The sequence below is a fragment of the Anneissia japonica genome, unplaced genomic scaffold, assembly GCF_011630105.1.
Source record: "Anneissia japonica isolate Jap-2015-1 unplaced genomic scaffold, ASM1163010v1 scaffold2003_len1103335_cov173, whole genome shotgun sequence".
In the NCBI taxonomy this organism is placed as follows: Eukaryota; Metazoa; Echinodermata; class Crinoidea; order Comatulida; family Comatulidae; genus Anneissia; species Anneissia japonica.
In genome coordinates, this window is record NW_022758706.1 from 593122 (window position 1) to 607681 (window position 14560).

The following is a 14560-nucleotide window of genomic DNA, read 5'->3' on the forward strand; positions in this document are numbered from 1 at the left end:
CAGCTTACCACAAAGAGTATGTTATGCATAATGTATAATGACAGAGGCTCTGTAATGGAGTGATCACGAGTACAGTCTATCAAAAATTTATTGGAATTCAACAGGCGTGGAAAGAGGAAGGAGTGGGCCTATTGTTGTGATGTCAGCCCGTGAGACTCTAAGCATTGAGGGTCGGATTTTATGTGATGTGTAAAATCGGGCACCCGTCGCGCCATACGACAGTCGTACAACGAATCCAACTCCGCTTCCCGTGAGCGCTAGGCGACTCGACGCCGTCTACTGTTTTTCGGTGGCAGTCTGAACGGATCGTCATTAAACACGATCCGTTGCGCACGCGTTCTGGAGTTTGCGTGCTCCATAGAATCGCATCGCCCGACGATGACCGCCGGGCGCAGTGAGGCCTGGGTTATCATGGAGTTCGACAGCCTGCATATAGAATGTGGTCGATTATTATTGTTTTCTCACCGTGGATTGTGTTCATTTTGGTGTGGAAATTACGACTAACAACGAAGACACGCTCTATCGAAGATTTAGTTTACTTCAATCACTCGTTACAAGTTGCATTGTGACAAATGCACGTAATATTCGCGCGTGCAGCGCATTAACTATCATTTTTAATTAACTTTTAACGTTATAAATTTTCAATTGCTGGATTTTATAGTTTTCTTTTGTTCTGATTGTCTCTTGCTGTTTTATGATTGGATTTTTTTTAGATATTGTTGTCCGTGCTTTACCCTTCCTTTTTGAATTGACAATAAAAATTAGGTCTATTTTCTAACGGTCATTGAGGAGCGTAAATGTGTGACTAACTGAGGTGCTAGATGACAAACAAAAGAATACAAAAATTAAAATTAAATAATAGTATTAGTACAGTAGTTGTAGTAGTAGTAGTGGTGGTGGTAGCCGTAAGAATAATAATAGAAGAATAATAATAGGCCCTATGATAACAAATCTAGTAATAATAATAAGCCTAATTGATATTAACGATAATTATAATTACCGTACTCTCGCGAGTAAGCGCCCTTAAAATATTTTTGGCTCTAAGGGGTGCTTATTCAGCCGGGGCGCTTATTTAAACGGGGCGCTTATGAAAACAGAGTAAAAATTGAGGGCGCGCTTATAAATAGATGAAAATTCCCTTATGTGAAATTGGGAAATTCAAGGGGCACTTTTTTTGTTTTGATGAAGAAAAGGTAATCGTCGAGAGCATCGCTTATGACAACAAAGTTGGGGGTATTTGCACAACAGCAGATGAAATTAGTGGTGGTGGTGGTGGTAAGCCTGTTGGCCATCTGCCAATTCAGATTAGCAGGATCATTGCAGGGTTTCTTGCTTAGATACGAGAGTGATGGGGTCAGTTTATTTTTGTTGACTGAAAATAGCTATACAGTATTTTAATTTTTAGATATTAAATACTGTAGTTCTAAATAGTTCAAAAAGGGTAGCAATAAAACAAGAAAGGGGTTCTAAAGATGCATCAAAACTGAAAACCATGTTAAACTTAATATAGACTGATAGACCGACAGATGGATAGATGGACTGACCGACTGACAATGCTAAGATAGATGCGAATAGTTGTTGCAGAAAATTAGTTGGTGATGTACTGTACTGTACCGTATGATTGATTTTTTTTAGGACGCGAGTACGGTATTATAATGATGACGATATGTACAGTCATTGGATCCAACGCCATTGAAGCGACCAGCTTCATGAGAATGTACGTTGTAATTCTGCAGCTAGCGCTCAATGCATTAGCATTCCAGTTGACCAGGTACCCACTTGTACTCCTGGGTTGAGAGAGACAATGAGGATAAAGTGCCTTCTCAAGCATAAACTGCCTATGAGAATAACACTTGAGAAAAAGAAACGAGAATTAGGACATTAAGGATGACCACTAAGCCTAAGCCTTTAAATCAACAAAATACTTCAAATCATTTACCGAAAAAAAAATTATATGAGAGAAAATATAGTAAAAAATTTACTATGAGTAAATAATACTTGGTCCTTTGTTTTACATATTATTTGATTATAATGCCGTGTGCACACTGAGCTTGATTGTGAATGCTTGATTTATAGGCCTTTGATTGAAATTCACAACCGAGTGCTTATGAACACAACCTGTCCCGACATCATAAACCGTTTAAAATAGCTTATCTCATTTATTGGATCATTAGTGAAGTTCGCAATTAAGGTGGTTATTCGAAACAATTCATCCGCATAAAAGGACAGGAGCTATGTACTGGAGGCCGGTGACTATCTTCAATCTGATTGGCCAACAGTTCCGTGACTGTAACCATAAGCTCGTTAATAAGAGCCATTCATGAATGAAGACCTACATTGCCGAGCCGTCAGTTAACGCTTTCGTGTGCAGAACGAACCACTGAACGAAAAGCGCTGATATACTGTAGGCGTAGGCCTATTTATCTAAGGTTGTTCACAATAATATTTTGGTTAATGTTTGTAATTGGTCACTACGACAAGATATGTACTTTTCTGCCTTTTTAATCATTTGAGACGGTGTTGATCACTAACCAGCTTTCGGGGACGCAATTTGCCATAATTGAATATCTCTCATTGTTATATGGGTACGTAAAATAAATATACAGTTATTTACGAGGCCTTGTTCAGTGTTAGGCTGGTGATTCATAAGCTAGAAGAATCAGGTTTAAAACCTTGTCATTATATTTCATCCCTTGACGGACATTTATATCACAGGTAATATTAGAGCATTCACAGATAATAATGTTCACAAACAGGCCTATTACGCGGCGTTTTTCATGATAGGCCTTCTTCAATAGGACAATAAAAATAACCGTAACATCAAATTGCCATCTAAGCTCTTCTGGGCCAAAAAAAATCAGAAAGCGAAAAAAAGGGTGAAACAAGATGTGAGTTACACTGTATAGTATTATATAGCTTATTTATACTATACCGTAATTTACTTCTTTGAAAATAATAAAATACTTCACGTTTATTAATTAATTTAGAATTCTTATGCAAGCTAGGTTCAGGGTCCCGTTTAAAAAAAGTGTGTGGTGACTAGTCCTACACTGAGTAAACCTAACAAACACACCGATCGACTGTTAGCCTACCACGGTATATATATAGGTTTAACAATTTGTCAACAAGATTGTACATTTCCAAAGCCATTTGCTGTTGTTTGCAGTTTTTAGACGTACTTAAAACCGTCTGGAGAACGGTTATCTAGAAACAAAATTTCTATACTAAATTCCTAATGGGAAAAAAGGACGTGAAAATAATTATCGGTATCCCCCACGCATAATACCACGAGCAATCACGACTTTTTAAAATCATCAACGAGCTACTCGTTAAATGAGGTTTTGTAAATTATATAACCATAGTGTCATCTCATATTGGTTTTGAAATTTGAGAAAACAGAAAACTCTGCAAATTGGTACCGTAAAGTAAATCAAATTTCTTTAAATCCACATTCGGTATGGATTACACGTGCTACGAAGTAAACCACCATATCATATCCTGTTTCTTTTAGATTATTTATTTGAAATATTTATTGTCGACGGAATTATAAAGAATCTTCAGATAATTGAAGTAACCTTACTCCATACCTGTACAATATGAAACGTCAATCATTCACGTCCGGGGAATAATATCTAAACCAGAATAAATGAAACGGTATATGATTTTCTAATAACTAGTAGGCCCTAACTGATACAGTAGAAACAAAATACCGACGCGGCCCCGTGAATTATGTTTTGTCTCCTGTGAATGTTTCCCCGTGAAATTATGTTTTCCCCTCGAAATATTCTTCCCTCGCATATTAAATGTTTTCCCACCACGAGCAATTTTTTCCATCGTGAATAATGTTTTTTCCACTGAAATGTTTCGTGAACCATGGAGGATATAGACAGTTCCATGATTTTCTTGCTAAACCTTTCCGAATTCTCCATTGACATTGAGTGAATCAAGCGGCTAGAAATGTCCTTTGACATGGAATGAACTGTCCATGAGGACAATTGTCCAACACTCTATCCAGGTTTTGAGTAGGATGGTATAACGATATACTTGTTTTATTTAGTAAAGTTTTAAATCTTCGAAGAAGCACAATTCGTTAACAACGGATTAAAACTTAGTGCTCATTAGGCCTTATTAAGTCAAGTCAGTTCTTAACACCTTCTAATGATCTTTACCATTTCTATTGTAGGGGGACAAAGGAGTTAATGGGTCCAGTTATCCAAGTCCAGTCATTAGAGTAGCTGAATTTGTTACGGTATTTTGGTATCACAATGACACGTCTTCTTCAAAAAGCATTCCTCGTATTTTGTCTGAGTTCGCTTTGCTTTATCATTTTTACAACCCAGATGTTGTTATCTCAAAACAGGCCTAAGCCTGATCTTCAAACCGTGGTGTCTTTTCCAAGAGATCCTTCCGTTGACAGCATTCCGCCTCGGGATATACAATCAACACTAGTGGAACATCTGAAGGAAGTTTCTGCTCAATTTAACCAGCGTCTTGCAGAAATATCTGCTTTACAAATAAATCTTGGAATACCACCCAACCCTTCGTTGTACAGAAACACCAAGGTTGGGTCGGTGGGAAATTCGAATTTTCAAAGAAGACTTATGGATGCAGCTCTATACACGAGAGGATTTACAGAACACATAGAGAGCAAAGGCAAAGAAAACTACAGAGCGAGTAATGGTCCATTTACTCACCGTATTCAGGCCAGTTATTTAAATTCGGCCCAAAACAAAGAACCCAAGGGGGATAATTCACCGGCGTCAGTGGTGATTAAAGGCTCGCCTACCTCCAAGCCTAATGGTTGCCAAATACTATTACAGGTATCTGAGGTAACTCCTATCGGGAATGGCTATACTAAAGTCGTCCACAAGGCCGAGCTTCAGGGGAAAACTGTAGCCATCAAGTATGCGATGGAAAATGGAATGGATCTAGAACGCTGCGTCAAACTAGGCGTTTTGCGTGAAGATTGCGTCAACCTATCAAATTTCAAAATCATGAAGGAAATATCTCTTCACCAACAACTTAAACACCCTAATATAATTGAGGTAAGTTTTGAATTATTAATCATATTAAATATAATTTATATCAAGTTATATTATATGCACGTTAAAACATAAACAAATAATCATTTGTATCATGTGATCCGGATTTTCCTGGTCAGTTATAAATGGGGCCCAGGGATGATTAGACTCGATGCTAGGCAGTTCAAGTCTGTATGAACGCGATTTAATAATGATGTCTATTATCAGGATTTACTGTGTGAAAATATATCAAATATCGACCTTCTTAGAAAATCGTGCGTTCTACTTTCTATAGAGATCGTGTATTTTGAAATCTATTCAATTAGTCTATTAGTAGACGGAATAAATCACTGAACACAACATTTCACGCACGGTTGATAATTTACTTTCATGTGCCGATCACAATAGACAGGTAAATGTTGCACTTATGTAACTGTATTGATTCTAAGCTTGTGAATAATGTTCTTCATTTAAATTGTGAACGCAACACAAATAATAATAATAATATTAATAATAATACTAGGCCAAATAATAATTATGAATATGATGATGATGAGCATGATAATGGCGATGAAGATAATGATGATGTTGGTGATCATCATCATGATTATCTCTAAATAAAACGATGATTGTAATAGCGACATCAATGAAATATTTCTGTGGTGTTTCTTGTTCATTTGTTGCATAACAGTTACCGATGCAAAAGCAGGTTTTTAAAAATAAGCCTAGGCTATAGGTACGTCTATCTATACATAACAAGCCTGTCTATGGTAAATGCCGTAGTAAGGATTTTCAAACATTGCGGGACAATATCAGGGTCAGGGTGGACCTACTTTACTCGTAAATTCAAATAATGTGGACCCATTTTCTTAAAAGTTGACCCATTCTTTATGCAAAAATATGAAAAATCTGGACCCATTTTCTTAAAATGTTATCCATTTTAGGCTAAATATGAGAAATCTGGACCCATTTTTTAAAATGTAGATCCATTCTTTGTGGACCCATTAGAAAAATTGTGTGGGACTGTCCCAACTGTCCCATAAGGGCTACAGAATTGTCTACGGTACTGTTTGGTGTACAAACTGCAAATTCATTTAGTCGACTTGCTGTCAGACTGAAGAATAAGTAGCCTGTAGTACAATATAATTTTGTATGTTAGGGATTTTTACAAATAGATGATTTATTATATATAATTTAACAGTGTTAACGGCTATCTTGATTTATATTATATGTACCTATATATATATATGCTTATATATATATATATATATATGTATATGTATATATATATATATATATATATATATATATATGTATATAGGCCTATGTTGAAATGCGAATTAATAATACATTTAATACTTGCAGTACACCACGTAGATAGTTCGGACATGAACTGTTGTTTGTTGAGGATGTCTCGACATTTCGATTGAGTTGCTTCAATCGTCTTCCGGAGATTAATATCTATATATAATATAAATGTATGTATGTATCCCAATTAGTTTCGCCTTCAACATCAATTGACCAGCATCTCAGAACCCTATATTTTCCAACTGAAAAAAATATCCACGTGATCAGTATTGAATTATTGTACTACGATAATATAATAAAGAAGTTGTATTATGCTATATATAATTATAACGTTTCCTTTAGGGAATTTGTGATGACGTTATTATAATCCAACTCGCGGCTAACATCAATAAAGAGGCTATCATTCTGTGTAAAGGTAAACGGTCATATGTTTTATGTGAAATCTATACATCGAAAGAAAGAGACAGTCATTAAAATTAGTGAACAGTACAATACAAATGACAGAAAAAATAAGATACTGAAGATGAGACGCTTTTCCTATGGTCTTTGTTTGAAATCCTGCACAATTTCAGATTATTTTACTCACGATATCTTACGAAAGGACTCCTCGGCCTCCGCGGTAATATTTTGGCACTGACCATGATGATTATAGTTATATGGTATACCATGGAGAAATTTTCCCCATGGGTATACTGTAAACAGTAACCAAAATAAGTGAAAATGAATTTTGGCTAAAACAAAAATGCGTTTTTATCATGTTTTGTAGTCTAATATTTATATTATTATATAGTGACGTTTTAAAAACGTATTTTTAAAAGCATGATTCATCATCACATTCATATTCGAAGAAAGTTCTCAATTCTGAATGTGGCGCTAGTATTAATAATAACTTACTCCTTTGAAACAATAGTTCCCCAAATTCTAGGCTGGACTTCATTTTCCTTTATTACTGTGCAATACTCATCAAGGCCGAACTTGTAGATGTGTAATATAGTTTTCATTTGATTTGCTTTGTTTGTTCAGCCTTTGCCATTGTTCTCAAAGGTATTGTCTGTACAAGTTTGTTGGGTGATACATTAGATGAGATGTATAGATATATTCAACTTACTGCGAATCACTCAATCATGGTTTTTTTTTTAAGTATTTTCCCAATCTCATCTTTCGTGACTCGTTAATTACAATATGGAAGTGATAATCTTTTAGACTAAGTCTCCTTATGAGGCTAAGGGTGTGTACATAGTCTTTAGCCATGAGAATAATATCTTCATGCAGTCATGAGGGTTAAAACCCAGGTCACCCAGATATCTACAATTAGGAAGCATCTTAACCGCCAAACTAGAGGTTAGTGTTTAAAAAAAAGAGAGAATAAAAGACACAATAACCACGAATTCGTAATCTTGTATCTTTTTGGCAAGTGGAATTTTTAGATAAATAATGCAATCATCGCTCTTTTGGGAATTTTTAACTATCGACGTATGAATAGAGTAATGGTGACTAACGCATTATAAATAATTGAGTTTATACTTATTATGAATGATAATCCGAACGAATTCAAATAGCAATCACCGATAAATTACCAAAAGTGATGATATCTTTGTTTTTAAGATACATTGATGATATAAAGAGCAGTTATTTTAGTTACTATGTGAAAAGAGTCTTTATTTAAGGATTCATGGAAGGATTTTACGATGGAATTACAGGAATTCTGATACAAAGATCATAAATGCTACGTCTAAATCAGTAAAATATGCATAAACGAAAATTTGTTAATGTAGGAATCAGAATTTTAGAGCTTTCAAGCGATTTGTAAAGGTAATAATGAAAATGATAATAATCCTTTTGATCTTGCCGCTTCCAAAATCCATAAGTTGTTTCAGGTAAGACTATACTGTTTATTGTGAAGCGTACGAGTCTTTATTCTACAAGCTCATTTAACGTTATGCTACTAAGAAAATAAATACCAAAATTATAGCAATAATGTTCACCGGTCCGCTGTATGCAGAAAACGGGAATATAGTCATAACACTGTTTTGTATAGGCATTTGTGCCTATAAATACATATCCAAATAAAAATCGGTTTAAAATATTCAATTCGAGAGGATAAAAAAGTGGACACTATAGTGTATAAAACAAACTTAATAAACTTAAATAGGCCTATTATATGGTAAATTTTCATCCAACTATTACCATAACGGGGCTGCCAAATTTTGTATAGAACGACACAAGCCATTGTGATTTAATATTTGAACTTTGTTCATCTTCATCTTGTGAAATATATGAACATTGTTCCTCCTTGGCTTCGCCAACCCCCTGTGTTTGAGGAAAAATAAATATATATACCTGTCACCGGTATATATTATAACTCGCCACTTGCAACTATTATCATGATGATCAATAATTAACTAGGTCTGAGTCTTCAGGTTGTGGGAGTTTTCCAGTTGTGGAAAATACAGGTTTTGACAATTTTGAAACCAGGACCGATGGATTGGAAGGCAAAAGTCTTGAGCGGTAGAGGCCACTGCAAAGGAGAAAACATTAACAATATTTGTCACCATTAATTTCCAAACGTAATTCATAAGCCGAAGTCTGATATTAAAATTAAAGATTAAAACTTTTTTGTGCAACGAGCAGAATAATTCCATTGAATATACAAAAGCGTTGCAAAAGAGTATGGTGAAATGGTATGAATGGGTACCGTGTGAAAATAAACAGCAATAAAGAAGATATGGAAATCACCATACAAACTTGAATTAAAGCATGTCTGAATGAACAGATTCTGATATTGTATTTTTTATGAATAGCAAACCAGAAAAATATTGTATATGAAACAAAAACAGTACTAAGTAAATGCCACTCAACATCACATGTTATGGGAATAACCTTCCTACCTACTTTTCATTTGTTATCGGATAATACTATTATTAATACTCTGATATCTGTTGCATTGTTAAACCACAACGAGGTGGTACAATACCAGCCTCCTATTGTCAAGACATTTAAGGCCTATACTTTTTGTGTGTGATTTTCAATGGTTGGGCTTATATCGTTCAATCATCCAGCTTTGTCAGTGTAAGCTACAAGTGTGTGCATACACTGTAGCCTTAGGTTCTTCAATGTCATTTTCATTTAGTGGTTATATTTTTCAAGGTCGGTAATGTAATCTCGCTCATCTGTCTGTAACGGGAAAAAATAGCGAACTTGTCAATAAATCACATTACAATTTATAGTTGCCAATTAATATAATTATGTTTGCTTAAAAGTATCCTGTAAATGAGTTGTTGTGATTTTCTGAGACGGTCTCAACCTTGTATGTTTTCACACTTTGCCCTGCTGAATGTGTTGTAAAGCATGACCCAAAAATTAATCTTAATATATTCCGTCGCCGTAGGCTTACAGTTCTCCAAAGTAAGATAAATTTGGATGCCTGTGTACACTTCAAACATATACGATTAAAGAGAATTATAATGTACATACATTTGATTTCCATGATAAATGTATAGAATTTGGAATTAAATGTACTTCTTTTGAATTTAATGACGTTAAATTTAAACTTTACGCCTTTGGAATTATAAGCCTATATTTCACGGAGAATCATGACATTTCTACAAAATTCACCAAGTAATATCTATAATTATTTTAATATTAGTATAGGCTTACTAATATCATTAGTATTACTTATATTACCATCATTATGTTGATTATTATTATTACTGAAGTCATGTGGTCCCGGATTTAAATGTACTTCTTTTGAATTTAATGACGTTAAATTTAAAGTTTACGCCTTTGGAATTATAAGCCTATATTTCAGGGAGAATCATGGCATTTCTACAAAATTCACCAAGTAATAAATATATCTATAATTATATTAGTATAGGCTTACTAATATCATTAGTATTACTTATATTACCATCATTATATTGATTATTATTATTACTGAAGTCATGTGGTCCCGGATTTAAATCTTCTTGTAGTAATTAACGATTTACTAAATTGAAAACGTATTTCACGTCTTGGTAACATGAAAAAGGCATTTTGGAAATATATTCTACAGCCTAATATCAAACTTGTTTTAGATGTTTTTATAATGAAAAGCAGATGAATATATAAATATAAAGTAGGCTTATGTACAGACAGGGGTCCTTACATTTACATTATCAAAATGTATATATTCTTGTAATTTTTTAATTGGTATATTATTTCATTTCACACTTACTAATTCTTCTGAATAAATGTATAAGTGTACTTCACATTTTTCAGTTACGAATGTCAACTACTGCCTCTAAAGAAATTGGTTTTCATGATACATCGATCAAGGAATAAGCGTTTTTTGTCCATAAAAAATAATGTATCATAAATTATTAATTTCTGGCATGTATCAATCATTTCAAAGATTATTACGGGGCATCAGTCATCGTTAAATACATCTATAAACTAAAAACGTTGACCACTGTGCGGTCCCAAAGCAATAAAACTAATTCATCCTTGATAACTGCTGGACGTTGTACTTGCCTGATTAAGCTATCCAATCACTTGAACAATGTTGCTTGCAAGTGCAAGTTCCACACGTGCTAAATAAACAGGTGCGTAGCGATGTCGACGATTAATGGTACTATATAAAGAGGATGATTATTTTTATGACTTTGTTTGCCTTCTTGGGAGAAGAGCGTACCTTAGTCACATGACTAAAATGTTAAACCATTTCTAGAAACCCTTAAACATTAGATTGTGAGCGGAACTTTAGTTTGGTGGTTTAGATGTTGAAATCCTATCCCAGGGTCCTGGTTCAATTTCCGCAATGATTGAGCGGAATTGTAGCTTGAGATTAAGATGCTTGCCTTTTAATCCCATGGTCCTGGGTTCAAATCCCGCAATGTTGATTGAGTGGAGCGGTAGCTTGGTGGTTGAGATGCTTTTTTCTAATCCCACGATCCTGGGTTCAAATCATGCAATGCTGATGGAGTGGCGCTCTAGCTTGGAGGTTAAGATGCTTGCCTTCCAATCCCAGGGTTCTGGGTTCAAATCCAGCAATATTTATAGAATGGAAATATAGCTTGGTGAGTAGAAGTGCTTGCTTTCTTGTCTCGTAGTGCACCTGTTTTTAATAAGAAGTAAGATTTTGCCCAGTCTCTGATTTCTTATTTTTTGCCAATTTCCTGCTCAAAATGCTCTTACCTTGTTCTTATTTTTCCACACTTTTCAAAGATAGACAATGATCATTGTACAGTAGTATTTTTACTGTACTGTATTATCGGGTGGATTACGTAGTCACACCTATTGCACATAAGATGCAGATATAAACCACAAGAAGTTTACATTATAACTTTTTTAAGCATTAATATTTTACTGTGTGACCAGCTTGATTTTTTTGGGGTTTGTATTTTTGTTTTTTATTTTTATTAATTTTTTTTCTTTTTTGTTTTGTTTTTTTTTTTAGTTATAAAATAAAAACCTTATTTGACATTTTAGCTCCTAAATTTGTTTCAATATTTTGTTCTTATTTTAAAGCAATGTCAGCCTCGGTATAAAATGTGGTCTAATAAAAAGAGTGTAATTCAAATTGTCTCTGGCGGCTACTACTGACAGAAGTCCATCACGCACCATTTAAAAAAAAAACAATCTAAGGATCTTAATTTCAAAACAACTACGACTCCACAACCAATTTGATTTTATAAGAAACCTATTGTTGAACCAGCAAATGCAAGTGTGATAATCTATCTATCTATCTATATACTGTCTCTTTTACACATCTAGATGTGTATAAGAGACAGGGCTTATATCGTTCAATCATCCAGCTTTGTCAGTGTAAGCTACATTCAGTTAAATCATATCAAATGATCTATAATGAGGAAAAATACATTAAAAGGCTATGCTGTGACTCGGAGAACCAGTTTTCCGTTAAGATAAAAAAAAATACTGATATGCCTAATAGTAACTAGGACACTATAGCAAGCCTTCAAGTAAAATAAATTAATACACCACATTACACATTAAACGAGAAGAGGCCTCTGATAATTCGAGGTATGTTACTAGCGATGAATCTTCTGCAATCGTGGAATCTTGATACAAATTTTAACAGTTGCTAAAAAACTTAATCAAACGAGGTCCAAGGTCCGTGGACCTACATCAACTTCCGACTTAAAGTTCTAGATGTGACAGTTATTGAGGGTAATTATTTTAACATCGGAACCTTAATATGAAGTTGAATGTCTTGAATCCAGAAAACCATTTATAACGATCCTAACCTCACCAGGTGACCTGAATTTAGTAACTGTTTGCACCTGTTTCGGACGACACTTTACGCCAATGTTCAGAAACTTTGCAAGGTGTTGCAACTTGATGACAAAAGGCCTAGAAACCAGGGCAAGACGTTGAATGTTTTTTACAAGTAGCATAACATTCTCTTCAATCCTATAAGGCTGAAGACAATTATTATCCGTGCCATATAGCCAGTTTTGAGCTTCTAGAGATCTTCTTAAAAAGACCAACAACGGACAACATTAATCTACACCACTCGTAGAACAAATTTCCCTTTATGCAATGAGTCCCCAATGTATAATTGCCGTCAAATACGTTCTACGATTCTTTAAATCGACAAGGGTCGCTGACTATCAGTTATGGTTTTTTTAAGCCATCATCTTCCTGTGCAACAATTAATTATTCCTCCTCTAATCCTCATTCGGTGATTCACCCTTTTAAATTGACATGGTGACTTAACTCGATAAGTCTGCCAAGTGTGAAGTGGCTAAAATATGACATTGTACATGTAGCTAATAACTACTCGTGCTCCTGGTACGCACCAGGTTCTGTATTTTCACTAACGTTCGTAATACCAGAATAATAAAACACCAGGATTTTGTAATTTTGTCAGATTTAATGTAGCCAAGAGATTTCTAATAGTTTGTATTATCCAACGCCCTGTTGTTGAAAGAAATTTACTATAAGTTCCCGTTTCATGAATTCACTATTTCTCCCTGGAAGCTTGTCGTATTATAAATATATATTTAATATTATACTAAAAACTACAATATGTTCATTACCGCTCTTATTGTACCATTAACAAATAAGAACGCTTATATTCAACAAGCCTGTATAATGTGGGCCAGAATTAGACTGATTACACCTATTTAAATTCATGTAATATTTGGCCTGTACTAGACGAGTGTCTTCAGAAATTAAACTGTTCCTTATATTCTGGCTCAGAAAAAAATAAATTGTAGTTTCAAACCCCCTCCCCCACCACCATACTTTCCTTTTTGCCGCCGACTTGATTCCATCATTTAAACAGCACAATAAATGGCCTAATATAATAGTAATTTTCATTTTTTCTACTTCAGATTGTGTAAATCAAATCTGTTTTCTTAGGTCAGCTACTGTGTTCTATACATTATCTTGCACATTACATTCTTTCTTTGATGTATTTTCTGATTGGTGAACACATAAATCGGGATGGAATCAAAGCATGCTCTGTTGATAATGTAGTACTAAGTAGAGTTATCGTGAGCGGGGATCTAGACAAAGTGGCGCGTGCAGGAACCTCTGGTCGAAAATATGAATTCATTATGAATTTATGACAATTACTGTTGGACAATTTTCATTGCTATATAATTAATAGGCCCATTTAATGTACGGTACGCTGCTATCTACATTACATTGATAATTGGATGCGATTTGGCATGAAACAATCCTCCTCTTTCGAGTATACAAATAAATAAAATAATTGAAACAAAAATTATTTTGTTGGAGTTTGAGTTTTGAGTTTGATTTTTATTTAATTTAGTAAACAAGGTCATCAAATAGTACAAAGACAAACATACACATTGATAAAAAGATACATACAAACAATAGTCATTTAATATTGCGCAATGGGCAGACTGATTACAAGGAATACCAAGAAAAGTTACCGGTACCTTATTTCCACTTGGGACCAGTAAATACAATTAACCGCACAATTGCGCAAAAAGAAAACCAAAGAAAGAATAAAAATCTGTAAAACCTATTAAACCTATTAAATTGTATTTTCTCCATTTTCCAAATACATATAACCATAATGTAAGAAAATATAACTTTAAGAATTCAGATAATTATCAATTATTGAAAACTGGATTTACCCCTATTGGTTACCGTTTAGATCGTTATCCATGAGCACTAAAATTGGGCTAGACTTATAGTAGAAAAATTCACGATTGAGGACTGACAAGCCTGCTTGGACACGTAATTACCAGTACACCTTT

General features: G+C 34.4%; 1 protein-coding gene across 1 annotated transcript in view; it reads left to right on the plus strand.

Annotated features, from left to right (window-relative positions):
* The first annotated feature begins 4187 nt into the window (after positions 1 to 4187).
* LOC117125396 (extracellular tyrosine-protein kinase PKDCC-like) overlaps positions 4188 to 14560 on the plus strand; it is a 29778-nt gene continuing 19405 nt past the window's right edge. The window contains exon 1 of the mRNA XM_033271913.1: positions 4188 to 5045. Within this exon, the coding sequence (XP_033127804.1) occupies positions 4266 to 5045 (780 nt within the window). The 5' untranslated portion in view covers positions 4188 to 4265. The remainder of the gene's footprint in view (positions 5046 to 14560) is intronic.